The 15,737-nt window shown below is 32.2% G+C and overlaps 1 protein-coding gene across 1 annotated transcript; it reads right to left on the bottom strand.

Annotated features, from left to right (window-relative positions):
- Nucleotides 1-1,220: 1,220 nt before the first annotated feature.
- LOC131174034 (uncharacterized) lies at nucleotides 1,221-1,625 on the bottom strand. The gene has a single exon (XM_058137069.1). It carries the CDS (start codon nucleotides 1,623-1,625, stop codon nucleotides 1,221-1,223), a length of 405 nt encoding a protein of 134 aa, XP_057993052.1.
- Nucleotides 1,626-15,737: the final 14,112 nt, after the last annotated feature.

The following is a 15,737-nucleotide window of genomic DNA, read 5'->3' as shown; positions in this document are numbered from 1 at the left end:
AGCTCTCGGGGTCAATTGACCAAATTGCCCCTCGCCGATTCATCCCGATTTGCAAATAATTCAATATTTCTTCCCGCTCACTGACCTAATTATTTGACTAACTTAACAGTTCTTTTTCATGATTTTCTCTTTTCCACTGTGTTCATAAGGGTCCTAAGGACCGCAGCGTCACATTTTACAGTTCAAAATTTGAGTTTAAAATGACTTCGCAGTCCTTCCTGAGAAGGTCACCCATCGCTGTGACTCTTATTTATCTTCTTATATTATGTTTTTCTTATTTATACTAAACTAATTGGCAATTACTAATTATTTGTATTTATGGCTTCTCTAGTTGTTTTAAGTGTGGTTCTAATCCTTTTAATTGTCCGGACCGACACCGGTCACCGGAACAGTGAAATATAACAGGCTATACAAATAGGGGTGTTACATATTTAATATAATTGACTCAATATAACTTAAAAAGGACCAAAGACACCCTAAGTTATGGAAAAAATTTAGCAAAATTCTCTGTATACCTAGGACTTACCCAACCTGTAAAAGGGCTCAAAAATACACTTCTATATCCACAAGTCACACAACTCAATCACATCACATGGCCCCTCCTGGGCCTATCCAAATAGTCAATAACTATAATTTTGAAAAATTATAATTTAGTCCTTGCAACTAACACTTTTTGCAAAAACTACCAAAATGAGCTCTAAAAATTTTAAAATTTTACTTCATGGTCCTTAGCAATATTACTAAGCTAATATAAAAGAAATTATAATTTTTTAACTACCCACGAATATTTTATAAAATTTTATTCTAAACCTAGCATTATAAAATTAAAGAAACTCGAAGTTCGGGTTTACCTATGCCAATTCTAATGCTTGGAACGCGTCTAGGGTGTCTGAAAATGGTGGGGTAGCCTATAACTTTGGCCCGATTCCGAAATGATTCCAGCAGCTTATCTGCTCAGCCCGAAATTATAAATCCGAGTGACGGTCGAATTGCCACGAAACAAAAGTACCTATGCAAAGCCCACAACACCAAGGATTAGACTAAAATATTTATATTTACATATAAAATAATTATTTGAAGATTAGGGGTGTTACATTTTCCCCCTCCCCCCCCTCTTACAGAAAATTTGTTCTCGAATTTTACACAAGACAGAATAAAGAATTACAAGATTACACAGTGGACAAGTACGGGTACTTATTGCACATGTCTTACTTTAACTCCTAGGTACACTCTTCTACTGATTGGCTCATCCACAAAACCTTAACCATAGGGATCTGTTTTGACCATAGCTGACTCATTTGAAAGTCCACTATGACTATTGGCTGCTCTTCGAAGGTTAGGTTTTCCTTCAACTCCACTGTATCGGGTTGTAACACATGGGAAGGATCAAATATGTACTTCCTAAGCATGAAAATGTGGAACACTGGGTGGATGTGAGAAAGGCTTGGTGGTAACTCCACTTGGTCAGCAACTGTTTCAACTCTATCAATAACCTCAAAAGGTCCTATGTATCTAGATGGCAGCTTGCCTTCCTTCCCAAACCTCATGGCACTTTTCATTGGGGAGACCTTTAGGAATACATAATCAGCCACTATAAACTCTATATCTTTTCGCTTAGGATCCATATAGCTCTTTTGCTTGTTGTAGTATCCTAGCTATCATCATCATTTCACAGTGAAACTCATACCTCAAACCACTCCTTAATCTTTTTTTGACATTTTCAGTACTCACTATACCTCCACTGTGTTTGACTTGATATCTCATAACTTCCATCAGCTTTGGTGCTTGCCTTTCCTTCATTGTGCCCTAACGTATCTCTTAGTGACTTCTATCCCTATACCTCTGTTTCAACAATCTCAGCTTCCATAGACATGACTTATGTTTCTTATCCTATAGTATTTTATGTGATGCTTTCTCGTAGCACCTATCATAGTTATCTTGTTCGACATCTTTACTTATCCTATGGCCCCATTGGTCAACACCTATGCATCTTCTCATTCCGATGATACTTCTAATTCCCAATTTACTTATGTCATTACTAAGGTCCTCAAATCAACCTCTGTCCATCTTATGTAACTAGTTATGTAGAGCTCTATCCAAGTGTTGAGCGTTCATATTCTATCTATTAATAGTAGAAAGTGGGCTAGGCCTCTTCTCTAACATAACAAAAGCCTATGTATTCCCAAGCTATCCAGTCAAAACAACTTATCATATCTTAATCCTTTTCTGAAAAGAGAGTTACTTGTCTTCTGCTTGAAATTTCTTACTATCTGTCGTGCTTCCTGACACATTGGTACTTAAATCGAGGCTCCATTATTCCTTTATCTTATCATTTAACCATAATTTGTTTTAAACATCCCTTAGTGTGTCCCTAGCGTACTTATTCCTTCTTATCCTCATCATTGTAACCAACTCTATTAAGCTTTTCACCTATCCTTTGGATCTTACCTTCTTTTTTTTTTTTTTTTTCTTCTGCTAGTGTTGATATCTTTCCAACTTATTGTACTTATTCTTTAACCTTTGTCCTCTCTCACCCTTATGCCTTTCCTTCAAGGATATCCATCCCAACATCTACTTTGACTTTCTTTTTATCTCTTAGTCCTATCTTGATTACTTCCATTACTTTTGGGATTCTAACCTTACGATTGACTCCTATCAGCACATCTTTCACATTATGTAGCACTTGTAATTGACCCTAGAAAATTCTTTTTGTGTCTCCTTTTCTAACTTAACCATTAAAACATTATCATTCCCAACTACCCTTTGTAGGAAATTGCTCATCATAGTTAGATAGGAGCCCTTGAAACTATAAGTTGCAGCTGAACTAACATGGCTATGGGAAATGTGTGCTAGGCTATAATTTCGATCAAGATACTTCACATGTTCATTCTCCTTAACACAACCACACATACTGCCCACGGATCTCCAGACTTCAACCTTAAAGTTACCCATCAGCAACAATTTCATCCACTAAAACTTATTCACAACTAACTGTTCCTCTAGCTTATAGTTCAGAAGGGTTGCGAGCCCTGGTGACAAACTTGACTTAATTCCAGTTACTACTCTGATCATCCTTTCATACATAACATTAGGTACACACTTACCGTCATTTTCTTTTTAAGAAGAATGTGTTCAGGCTGGTGCCTATCAGGTTCTTAAATACTAGGTCATTACAACATTATTTCCCTTACTTATGTAGACTTCTAGAGCCAAAGGTATGATATAAACTTGAAGAGAAGGAGAAATCTCCTCCTACTGACATCAACACACCATTTATGTCTCTTGGTCTTCTCTCTGAAATTTCATCATCTCTATATAAGATATCAACTGCAGTAATCCTTCTATTGTACCACTGATTTGCCTAATATATCATCTTAAGATTTTCTATCTCCACTTGTACTCCATTTTTACCTTTTTATGCCTACCATAACTCTTTTGCATCCCTATATTTTACTATATTCAAGAAGATACCTCTCACTAATAAACTCTTCCAAAATGGATTCCAATCATGCTTACTTGCATAACTCTTATCCTTGTACTTCTTAGTGACTTGTGACTGTCACTCATACATATCTCTTTCTGCTCTATCTCCTCCTGTCGTTCTGTCACTCATTTTCATTAATGTTTCCTTATAAAGTGACCCTATTGGTCATACTAAAAATGCTTACCTAATCCTTGATCGCAGACCCCATAATTGCTATCTCACTACCTCTACTCAGGTCCTGAGCCTATGTGCCATTTTTCACCATTCTTTTTGTTCTTCCTGCCTATTTGAACCATTAGGTTTACTTTTATTTAACTTACTACTTATTAACTCACTCCTTTGCCTGATAGGACAGTTCAAGACACCATTGCACATCCTATAACTTTTACTTGCTTTGGTTGCATTCCTCAACTAACTTTCCTCATACTATTACAAGTCTAAACGGACTTATCCCATTGCTACCTACTCCATCTTGGAAATAGGAATAGACAGAGTTTGATCCATATCCTGCAACTCTGAACCCCATGTTTTGGCTCCTGACACTGCCCGAACCATGACCTGCTTTAAGTCCTACACTTTTGGATTCTTTATATTGACAACTATCCTCACTCATGTACCCTCGTTCTAGGTTTTCTAATATTGCCTTTTAGTTCATCCTATTTACCTTGCTCAGGATGGCACTTTATATAACTTATATCACACTTTGATCTTCCTGACCTTGTGTTTTTTTTTGCTATTCGGTTTGCTCTTTAATTCATCTCTTTTATCTTACCCAAAGAAGAACTTGACTATTTTATTCTTTAGTGCTACTCTCTTTCTTGATCTAACCATCATGTTAGGAACTTATATCCCTTCACTGTCTCTATTAAGTTATCAACACCTTGATGTTACTCAAAATTGGTGCTCTAACCACTCTAGCTGTTACTTCCATTATCATTCGAATTTCTCTCCTGTTACATCTAAAACTAATTATCCAATTTTCATTTTTATATTTCCTTTTATCTACTGATATTTTATGACTTATTTTTGCTGACTTGCAGTCATTGTCCTTTCCTTTGTTTAACTCCAAACTACCCTCTAATACCTCAAGGAAGGAATCTACAAGATCATTTTTTTTTACCCGTTACTACTCCAAAGCTCTGCATCTATCATTATTCGAGCGCTTATAATCCTTACAATGAAAATTGTACTCTCCCTAAGGGGATACCTTAGCCACTATTTCCTATCACACTACAGTCCCATTTAGGACATCATTCCATAGATCGTTATATTAGTGGTACTCTTTTGTCTCTCCTCAGAAAACATTACCATACTCTATAGTATAACTGACTGCAAGAGAGGTATTACCTCAACCCTATTACCACAACTATATAAAGTTGTCTACTCTCTTTTTATATTGTTAACCTTTCTATAATGTTATCTCGCAGGCTACGAATATTATTCATAATCTCCAATCTCCTTTAGGAAGTAGAGTCATACTTACGCTCCAATGTCACATGAAGGAGGTGTTATCTTTATTAAACTTTAGGCAAAAGGTCTATTACAATGCCAAAACTATCTAAGACCCCATATTAGAGACCAAATGGCCTCACCCTATAGGTGTTACTTTTAATTTATGACTATATTGAAACCTCTGGTCTTATAGCAATTTCTAATGTCACTGTAGCTCATACTAGGGTAATCGAGTCACTAACTCTAGCTACCTTACAACTATGACCTTTCGATATTCTAGCTCTAGGGTTTTAAATCCCTAACTAGGATTTCCAAACTCCTTTGCAATAATTGAGCCATGTTCTAGCATAACTGTACCAAAGCAAAGACTGTCTACACCCTCATCATGATGCACCACGGGGAAGCACGTTGCTCTAGACAATAATCTCATGTTGGTACTGTAATCTGCAGCTTACAATACAAATATCAAGAATATTGCATAGTTACTATGGTATGTCTTAACAAACTAGGTTTTTCAATCTTTTATCTCCCTCAAATCCATCGATCTCGTAAACTTATTTTGACTGTGATATCCACTGACAACTGCCAGTAATGATACCTTTGCCCTCATCTAGGGTAACTATATTGCCATAACTCATCTTTATGTCCTCTTGCCTTGCACTAAATAGGCACTCCAATTAGCCCTATACTGATAAAAACACAGAACTTCATGGAATACATCTACCCATGGTATACCTCAACACATCTGCTAACTCTAGTTTACATCGCCATGTACTGTACGAAAAATAAGACACCAATCGGAAGCACTTTTACACTGCTCAAGGAATAATGCAGAATCTAAAAACAAAGAATTATAGAAAAAGATGAAACAGAATCCTATACTCCACATGTAACAACTCTAGGTACAAACTTTCTCATGAACCTAAAGCCTAAGCTCTAATATCACATTTGTCACGATCCAACCTATGGGCTAGACCGGCACTCTGACCTGGGCTAACTTAAAGCCCCCGAGGCCCGTAGTAAGCCCAACTATTCCTTAACCTAATCCTAAGGCTCATATTGAGCCCAATTTTAAGAAATCAATAGGATAGAGTCTGGCCATAATATGGACCATCCAATGGGGAGTTTTTGACTCACCTGACCTGTAAGCACAATATATAACAATTTGGGAAGCTCAGCTCACCCTCCACATACTCATCATCTCATAAAATCAAATGGGAGCCAGCTTCGTCATCCAATCCAATCATACATGCATTTAATAGATTTACATATCTAACGTGGCATTATATTACAGACTCAAATCAAATAAAATACTTCTAACACATGCGAAGTTCTATAATTTAGTAAAATTATACAAAACATAACAGACATTACTAAACGACCTGTGAAGGAGAGAGGCAGGTTAGAACTCAATAAAGGACCTCCTGTATCCTGGAAAAAATAAGTGAATAGGAGTGAGCGTTCGACTCAGAAAGTGAAATACCGATTTTAAGTATAATTTCTAAAGCTATCTAAAGCTAATGTATTCTAAAGAGTGGAATGCAATACCTTCATAGTTTTTATGCACAAATCACATCATAAACAATAAAAAGGTAATTTGGAGCACTCACACACCCATATAATATTCAAATAGTACATATATGGGAGCTGATCTCCTATACAGCTCTCTTAATCCAACCTCTGCCAGTGAGTACATCTCAAGACGGACTTTTGTTTAATAGACTAAATGCGGGGGCCAGCGAGATCATCTCGAGCCGTGCCTACCCTGACTTATCCATAAAAGGATCAAGTCCCAGTGAGTTAAGCTTCAGCCACGTCTACCCGTCTTGTCCATATCCAATACCACACACCACATGCACACCAACACACGCACACTGCTCTAAATTACCATAAAAAAACATCCATAGCATTTCATCAATTAAGAATGCAATATAAAATGTGCCTAGTGTTTAACTATATAGATATATATTTATAAGTGATACATGAGCATGCCTGAACATATAATAATATCGAAATTATAATTAAAATCAATATTTTACTCACAGACGTAAACTAAGGTCAATGTGGTGGCTGGGCGGAGGAGGAAGGCTATCCTGGCTCACCTGACAATTACATTACATTTATTTAATATAATTGACTCAATATAACTTAAAAAGAACCAAATACACCCTAAGTTGTGCTGAAAATCTGGCAGAATTCTCCCTATACCTAGGACTTAACTTGCAAAAGGGCTTAAAAATACACTTTTATATCCATAAGTCACACAACTCAATCACATCACATGGCCCCTCCTGGGCCCATCCAAGTAGTCAACAACTACAAATTTGAAAATTATAATTTAGTCCTAACAACTAACACTTTTTACAAAAACTATCAAAATGAGCTGTAAAAATTTTAAAATTTTGCCCCACGGTCCTTAACAATATTATTAAGCTAATACAAAAGGAATTATAATTTTCTAACTACCTACAAATATTTTATGAAATTTTATTCTAAACCCAGCACTATAAAATTGAAGAAACTGGGAGTTTGGGTTTACCAATGCCAATTCTGATGATTAGAACGCATCCAGAGCGTCTGAAAATAGTAGGGTAGCCTATAACTTTGACCCGGTTCTAAAGTGATTCTAGCAACTTATCTGCTCGGCCCGAAATTATAAATCCGGACGATGGTCGAATTGCCACGAAACGAAAGTACCTATGCAAAGCCCACAACATCAGGGGGTTAGACTAAAATATTTATATTTACATATAAAATAATTATTTGAAAATTAGGGGTGTTACAATATTAAATAATTGGGTAATTTATAAGGACATTTAATTATAACTACAAATCTTTTCATATTTTTAATGTAAAATGATTTAATTATTTAGTTTGGCTTTGGTTAAGTGGCCAAAGGAATATTATTCACTAGTAAAATCAGATTCGAGTTTTCACTCTCTTAATTTCTTTAAAAAAATTAAAATAATTAATAAATTAATTTATTCATAAATTTGAATTTAGTATTGGTGGCAATCCTTGTTGATGGATTATGTTCATATTGATATGAAAGCAATACAAATACAATTAAGGATCAATATATACAAACTCGACATGATTAAACACGAACACAATGTAACGCCCTCATTTTAGGTAGTTTGTGCATTCTACTATTCCGATGACTAATGTATGTTTGGAAAGCCAAAATGTTTGAAACTACGTTTAAACTAGAGTGAGGAGGCATAAATTGACTGAATAAAGACTAAGTAAAATTAAAGAAAAGTAAAAGAAGCGATGTACAACTCGGTTAAACGAGCCGAAGTCATGGCTATGGGTGACCGTACTGGGAAGCAACTGTAAAGACAGTCGCCAATCCCAGACCTGCGAGGAACCCTAGGAGATAATTTTGGGACTTAATTAAAGGTCTAATGAGGCATAAATGACATTAGAAATGCCAAGGAAAATTTAGAAAAATTTATTAATCAGTATAGACAAAAAATAACTCGATGAGCCTAATGAAGGGCATTTTGATCATTTCAACCTCAGAGTTGAATTTTGACCTAAATGTCAATTAATATAAGAGAGATTAAAATGCATAAAATAAATTAAATCATGAATTATGTAATTGAAAAGGGAAAAGAAAAGAAAAGAAAGAAAATAAAAATGTAAGTGAATTATTACATGAGCATGATGTCATAATGACATCATTAAAAATTTTAGCCAATGAATAATAGACAAATACATATAAAAGGAGACTAAATTGACTTAATTAACAATAAGACTCATATTCTTCTTCCTTAAGAACCCATAGCCGAACCACTTATCTAGAAAACTCCCTCCATTTTCATCTCTCCAAGCTTGATTTCCTCCCTTTTCTTACCCTAAAACCCAAGCTTGCTTTCACAAAAACTTGCTTTAACATCTTGAGGAAGATATTGGCAGCCAAGAAAGAGAGAAATATTGGAGTTTTTATAAGCTTGAACACCTCTTGATAAAGGTTTGTGCTAGTATCTCTTCTCTCTTTCTTTATTCTATGTTAAGAATTTAATTAAAGTTAGAAATTGTAAGGAAAATGAAATAAAATACCCATGTATCAACATCATGAATTTTTGGCAGCCTTAGGAATAAGAGAAATTTGATGAGTTTTGATGAAATAATTTGGTTTGTTAGTGTTATTGATGAGGTTGGATATGTTAGAAATCAAATTGAATGAGAATTTGCATGAGATTGACATTTTGACTTAGGGTTTGATCATAAATTAGGGCTTTTGAGAAATTATTTGAAATTGGCAAATTGAGATTACTTGATGATATTTAGAAGTGCTTTGTATGCCAATTGAAGTAAGGGAGTTGGAGGAAATTGAAAATTTTAGAGTGCTCTCTTGTGCAGGTTGTGGGACTCAATGAGTCCGTTTTGGTTTTTGATTTATAACTAAAATTGTGTAGCTCCAATTGGTATGAGGCCAATTGAAAGCGAAACTAGACCCAAAACACTCCATTTTCCATGTAGAAACCATGCCCAAATTCTGGTCAAAACTTGACCAAATTACTGTTCTAATCTGGTTGACCATATCCTAAACCCAAAAAAAATGGCCAAACAAACAGTATATGTTCATTTGGCCATAACTTTCTCTATACTGGTCCAAATGACTTGAATTTTATACCATTGGAAAGCTTAGACATAGGACTACAACTTTCATGGAGAACATAGAGCCCAGAAATGCCTCTAACCAAATCAAATTGCTAGCATAAGTTAGGTCAACAAAATTGTCGAGAACCAAACTGCCCAGAATTTCTGGACTTAGGTATATCCGACCAGTTTTGGCAAAAATGTCATAACTTGGTCTAAAAAATTGCAAATGTAATGAAACCAATGCTAAAATTTTTATAAGACATAGATATACAATATTGATTTTTTGACCAGAATTCAGAACCCAAGGGAACTAGGCCAAATATCTAGAACAATTTAGCACATCAAAACCTGGAATTTGACTAAACCACCACTTGACCCAGAATAATATTTATAGCATATCTCCCACTAGGAAATCTCAAATGGGATGAACCAAACTGTTCTAGAAACCCAAGAGATAGGGCTCCAACTTTGATTTAGAAACCTTTCTCAAAATTTGAGTGTAAGAACCCTAATATTGGAGTCAAAGTCACTGACCTGAACTTAGAATCCAGTAGACACAGGATACCTGAGTCTAGGCCAGTTAATTTCCTATAATTAATTCTACAGAGCCTGAAAAATTGTAATTCAAAATTTTGAATAATCCTAAGACATAGGGTAACAATTTCTATGAAGAACATTAGGCTTAAAAGTGGCTATAACATATCCAATTAATTAGACAAATATTTACTCCAGAATCTGCTTAAATCTGGGCCCAGAATGAGACCATGAACCAGTTGTGGTTATTTGACCATAACTTGAGTCCTAAAACTTTAAATGACATGAATCAAAAAGAAAAACAAAGACAAGACATAGAAGAACAACGTCCATGAAGGAAGTGTGGCCAAACAGTGGCCATACCTTGACCAATTTGTTAGGTGAACTTAAGACATCAAATCTGGACCTTGAGAAAGGTTCATAAAATGACTTGTTATATGATATGAAGTTAATCAAAATAAATTGTTAAACATAAAAGTGACATGTATATGCATGTGGGACTTATGTTTCCCATCATAAGTAACATAAAAATGTTATTAAACACAATTAGTACATACTATGAAATTATAAATACTTAATAATTCTATTTTGCCCAAAATACACCTAGACTTATTTATATAGTATGGATCAATTGGTATACCAATTAGGGACTACAGATAGTAGTACTACCTACACGAATAATCATTGATGAATAATATATGTCTAAGATGGTTGTTTTACTGGCTTTATGCCTGCCCGTTGGCTATTGTGCCTGATTTTATTACTGGCTTCTTGCGTGCCCGCTGGTCTTGTGCCTGACATGACAGACGTATACATGTTAGAGATATAGATGTTTAACTAGTATACTTCCGTGTATCTAGTCTTTATAGTTTGTTATAGGTTACTTGGGCACAGATCTGAGCAATAAGATTTAAAACGATATAAATGAATAAAGAAGATCTTAATGACTTACTTGCTTCCAAAATTTCATAAAACATGTAAATGATTTAGATATTTATGAAATTACACTTAAAATAATTATTTTAAATTGTTTAGTTATTTTTCTTTATTTTATGTACCACTAAGCGTTATGCTTAGCATGTTAGTTTTTTTATTGTGTAGGTACAGGAAAGCAGCAGCAGCATCAATAGCAGTAGTGCTAGATAGGATTCTGATCAGATCTGCTACAGAGTGATTGTTACCTCAGACTATTATTTTGATAGGACTCATGTATAGTTAAATTTTACATTTTGGTTATTATATGTAAGTAAACAGTGTAAGTCATTTTGTGATTGTAAATAAAATTGTAAATATTGTACTTGAGTTTATATGAATGAAATAAAGTATTTTATTTACTTGAAATGATTATGAGTATTATGATGACATGACATGGTTTCTGGAAAATATAAAATGAATATGGACTGTTTAACAGGTAAATAAGGAAACCCGCCATGCACCAATAAAACAGAGGTGACTCTGTCTGGGTCTCCATAAAAAAAATGAAATGAGATAAAAAAATCTACACGTAAGATAATGAAATTAAATAGACATTAAATTAATATTGTACATGATAAGACAGGATAGGATGCTCCCGCACCGAATGTAGCACACCTTGCTCAACTACATTATAGACGGGTGAGGGGTGTTACACACAACCTTTTAAATGTACAAGTTATAAGATACAACACAATTAACATTAAGTTATATTGAATTATTTTAACATGATATGATCTATTTAGTATGATTTTAAATGATGCAATATAACTTATTTTATATGCTTTGATATGATTCAATGCTTTTAATTTTTATAAAATAATATATAACTTAAAATTTGCACATTAATTTTAATCACACATAAATTTAATAATATATAAAATATAGAATCTAACATTAAACAAATAATATTTTAATATTAAGCTAATTAATATTTTAACAAATAAAAATAAAACAACAAATACTTATAAAACAATATAATTTTTAACTTGTAATACAAATTTCTAAATTATATATATTTTAATTTAAAAAAATAAATATTAATTATAGTAAAGCTCTAATATAACAAATAATTAGATTTATATTTATTAATTAATCATTTAAAAAAATGTAATTTGTAAATTAATAAGTCGAAACGGGTTGGTGAGTTAAAATAAATTTAACGTGTTAAAATAAATTAACGAATCGCGGGTGAACCTCATGACATAAATAGTAAAAGATGTCATAAATGTGTCAAATTGGGTTAGCGAGTCAATCTACAACACGACACAATTATTGACATATCGTAAATGAGTCGACACGAATATAAATAAGCTCAACCAATTCTCTATTTCATTATTATGTTCACAGGCTACATATAAAATTGTCACCCCCTAGCATCAGATCATAATATTCTTATTTAAATAAAAATTTATTTAATACAATCATTATAAATATATATAATTATTATAATATTCTATAATTTTTTCCACTTAAGTGGCTTCCCCCATCCACCCAAGCACTCATGGTTTTTTTCCAAACCATCACTAGGTCCACCATGCCACTCTTTGCATCCTCTACAACATATATCATTGAGATAAGAAAATGAGGTATTTGTGCCATTTCGGTTGGCCAAGAACACGTGCAGCTTACTGATCAAAATGTCTTACACACTAAGGGCCTGTTTAGTTTAACAATTGAATACAACTGATAATTGTTACCTAATAGTTGATAGCTGGTAGTTGATGATAGCTGATTTATGTTAAGTGTTTGGTAAAATTATATTTAGCAATTGCTGTTGATATGTGAAATGACCAGTAAGGGTATATATTATATAATTTATTTTATTATTGAAATAAATATAAAATTATAAATTTATTATATTATATTATTTATTATATTATTAAATTAAATATGCAATTATCAAATTAATATATTATATCATTTATTATATTATTAAAATAAAAATATAATTATTAATCTATTATATCATATTATATTGTTTATTTTATTATTGAAATAAGAAAATAATTATATTTTTTAAGAAATAATTAAATAATTTAAAAAAATAGATAAAATAATAAAGTAATTTTTATTGTTAATAAAGAAAAAACTTATAATTAATTTTAAGTTTTTAAATATAAATAAATATTTTACATTTTATGTTATTAATAAAATAATATTTTAACAAAGTTGAAATGTATTAATTAAAATGTTAAATTTATAAATGAAAAATATAAAAATATTAATAATATTAATTTTCGAGTTAAATAAAAAAAGATAATATGGTCAAAATAAAAAATAAAATCAAATCAGCTATCAACTGATGAGAAATAGCTCTAAAAATAGAGCTGATATAAACTGCAGCTGATGGGTAACATATGAGCTATCAATCAGCTATCAGCTCTATTTTTTAAAGCTTATCAAACACTTTAGTTCACCTGTTTGGGTGTCTATCAACTATCAGTTACACCCAACAGGTGAACCAAATACCTCATAAGTAATCTCTAGCCGGTTGATACACAGTTTTTTAATTTCAAAAATGTCCTTAACTACTAAAATAAATATTGAGGTATTTTCCTTCAAAACAACAAATTTCAATAATGAAAATTACGCTTCTATAAGAAAAATTTTCAAGTGAAACGATTGCATTCTACATAGAATTTTTTCACAGAATGAAACTTGTTTACAAACGAAAGATTTATAAATTCTTTATATTAAAATTTTTCAATCAAATCCAATGAAATTCTCATATAATTATACTTTCTTTTATAAGTATAATATAAATATGTTTGATTTTTAAACTTTTTTAGATGAAAAACTTTTTAAAATATTGAATTCTTTTATTTTATATATATAAATTGATTAAAAAAATTAGTTGAATTGAATTTTTTATTATTATTATTATTATTATTATTATTATTATTATTATTATTATTATTATTATTATAAATCAACTGTGGTTTATTATGTCCGTCTAAATCTATAAGTAATATTAATTAGAAGTAGCAAATTTTGACACTGCATGTCAACCTGACTCGACTCAATTCTATCAAAATCAATTTGTAATCTATTTTAATTCACATAAATTCTTGATTTAAATTTAAATAACTTGTAAAATGAGGGTCAACTTGATAAATCAAGCGTGAAATTGATCAATTTGTATTAATTCGATGAACTTGAATTTTGATCTAAAAAATATAATAATAAAAATTAATTTTTGATAAAGAAAATATATTTTGACTTGAAGTGACCAACGATCTGTAATCTACGAAGTGATCTGTACTAACCCATTTGGCACCTCCAAACATTAATTCATGCTCCTACAATAACAAACATACATATATAGAAAGAGAGGCACTATCAAACATCAACAATGTAAATGGTTTCCTCCTATATATATATATATATATATATATATATATATATACCATTTTTCATGTTGCAAATATTAAATTTATATCTATACCCTGTAATAATAATAATAATAATTTATCAAGTCTAATTTAATCTAATGATTGAAAATATATTACTCATATGAAAAAATTAAATTCAAGTTTTCATTCTCTCAACCTTTGCTAAAAGAGTAATGAATATTTAAAATATTTTCTTTTGGTTAAAATGATGACTATCAAAAGCACTATAGTCAAAACTTTTCAAAGTTACTTGAGTCATTGAAGAGATGCAGAGGATGGAAAGGCATACAATGACTGGTGCTTCGTTTTCAGCAAATAAATGCTTGGTTATGCAGATATAGAAAAGAGTACAAAGCGTTACAAGCGAGACTTTGTCCATATCCCGACTTATCCATAAAAGGATCGGGTACCAGTGAGTTAAGCTCCAGCCGCGTCTACCCATCTTGTCCATATCTAATACCACACACCACATGCATGTCAACACACGCACACTACTCTAAATTACCATAAAATAACATCTATAGCATTTCATCAATTAAGAATGTAATATAAAATGTGCCTAGTGTTTAACTACATAGATATATATTTATAAATGATGCATGGGCATGCCTGAACATATAATAATATCGATATTATAATTAAAATCAATATTTTACTCATAGACGTAAACCGAGGTCAATGTGGTGGCTGACCAGAGAAAGAAGGCTGCCCGGCTCACCTGACCATTATATTACATTTATTTAATATAATTGACTCAATATAACTTAAAAAGTATCAAAGACACCCTAAGTTGTGTTCAAAATCTGGCAGAATTCTCCCTATACCTAGGACTTACCCAACCTGTAAAAGGGCTCAAAAATACACTTCTATATCCACAAGTCACACAACTCCATTACATCACATGGCCCCTCCTGGGCCCATCCAAATAGTCAACAACTACAATTTTGTAAAATTATAATTTAGTCATAACAATTAACACTTTTTACAAAAATTATCAAAATGAGTTGTAAAAATTCTAAAATTTTGTCCCGCGGTCCTTAGCAATATTATTAAGAAAATACAAAAAGAATTATAATTTTCTAACTACCCACGAATATTTTTTAAAATTTTATTCTAAACCCAACACTATAAAATTGAAGAAAGTCGGAGTTTGGGTTTACCTATGCTAATTCTGACGCTTGGAACGCGTCCAGGGCGTCTGAAAATAGTGAGGTAGCCTATAACTTTGATCTGGTTCTAAAGTGATTCTAGCAATTTATCTGCTCAGCCCAAAATTATAAATCTAGACG

The sequence above is a fragment of the Hevea brasiliensis genome, chromosome 15, assembly GCF_030052815.1.
Source record: "Hevea brasiliensis isolate MT/VB/25A 57/8 chromosome 15, ASM3005281v1, whole genome shotgun sequence".
Classification (NCBI taxonomy): Eukaryota; Viridiplantae; Streptophyta; class Magnoliopsida; order Malpighiales; family Euphorbiaceae; genus Hevea; species Hevea brasiliensis.
The sequence above is the reverse complement of the archived record's forward strand: the minus strand, read 5'-3'. Positions and strand labels throughout refer to the sequence as shown.

Coding starts and splice junctions, on each gene's coding strand:
- LOC131174034 (XM_058137069.1), bottom strand. CDS start 1,625: ATGGATCCTAAGCGAAAAGATATAGAGTTTATAGTGGCTGATTATGTA.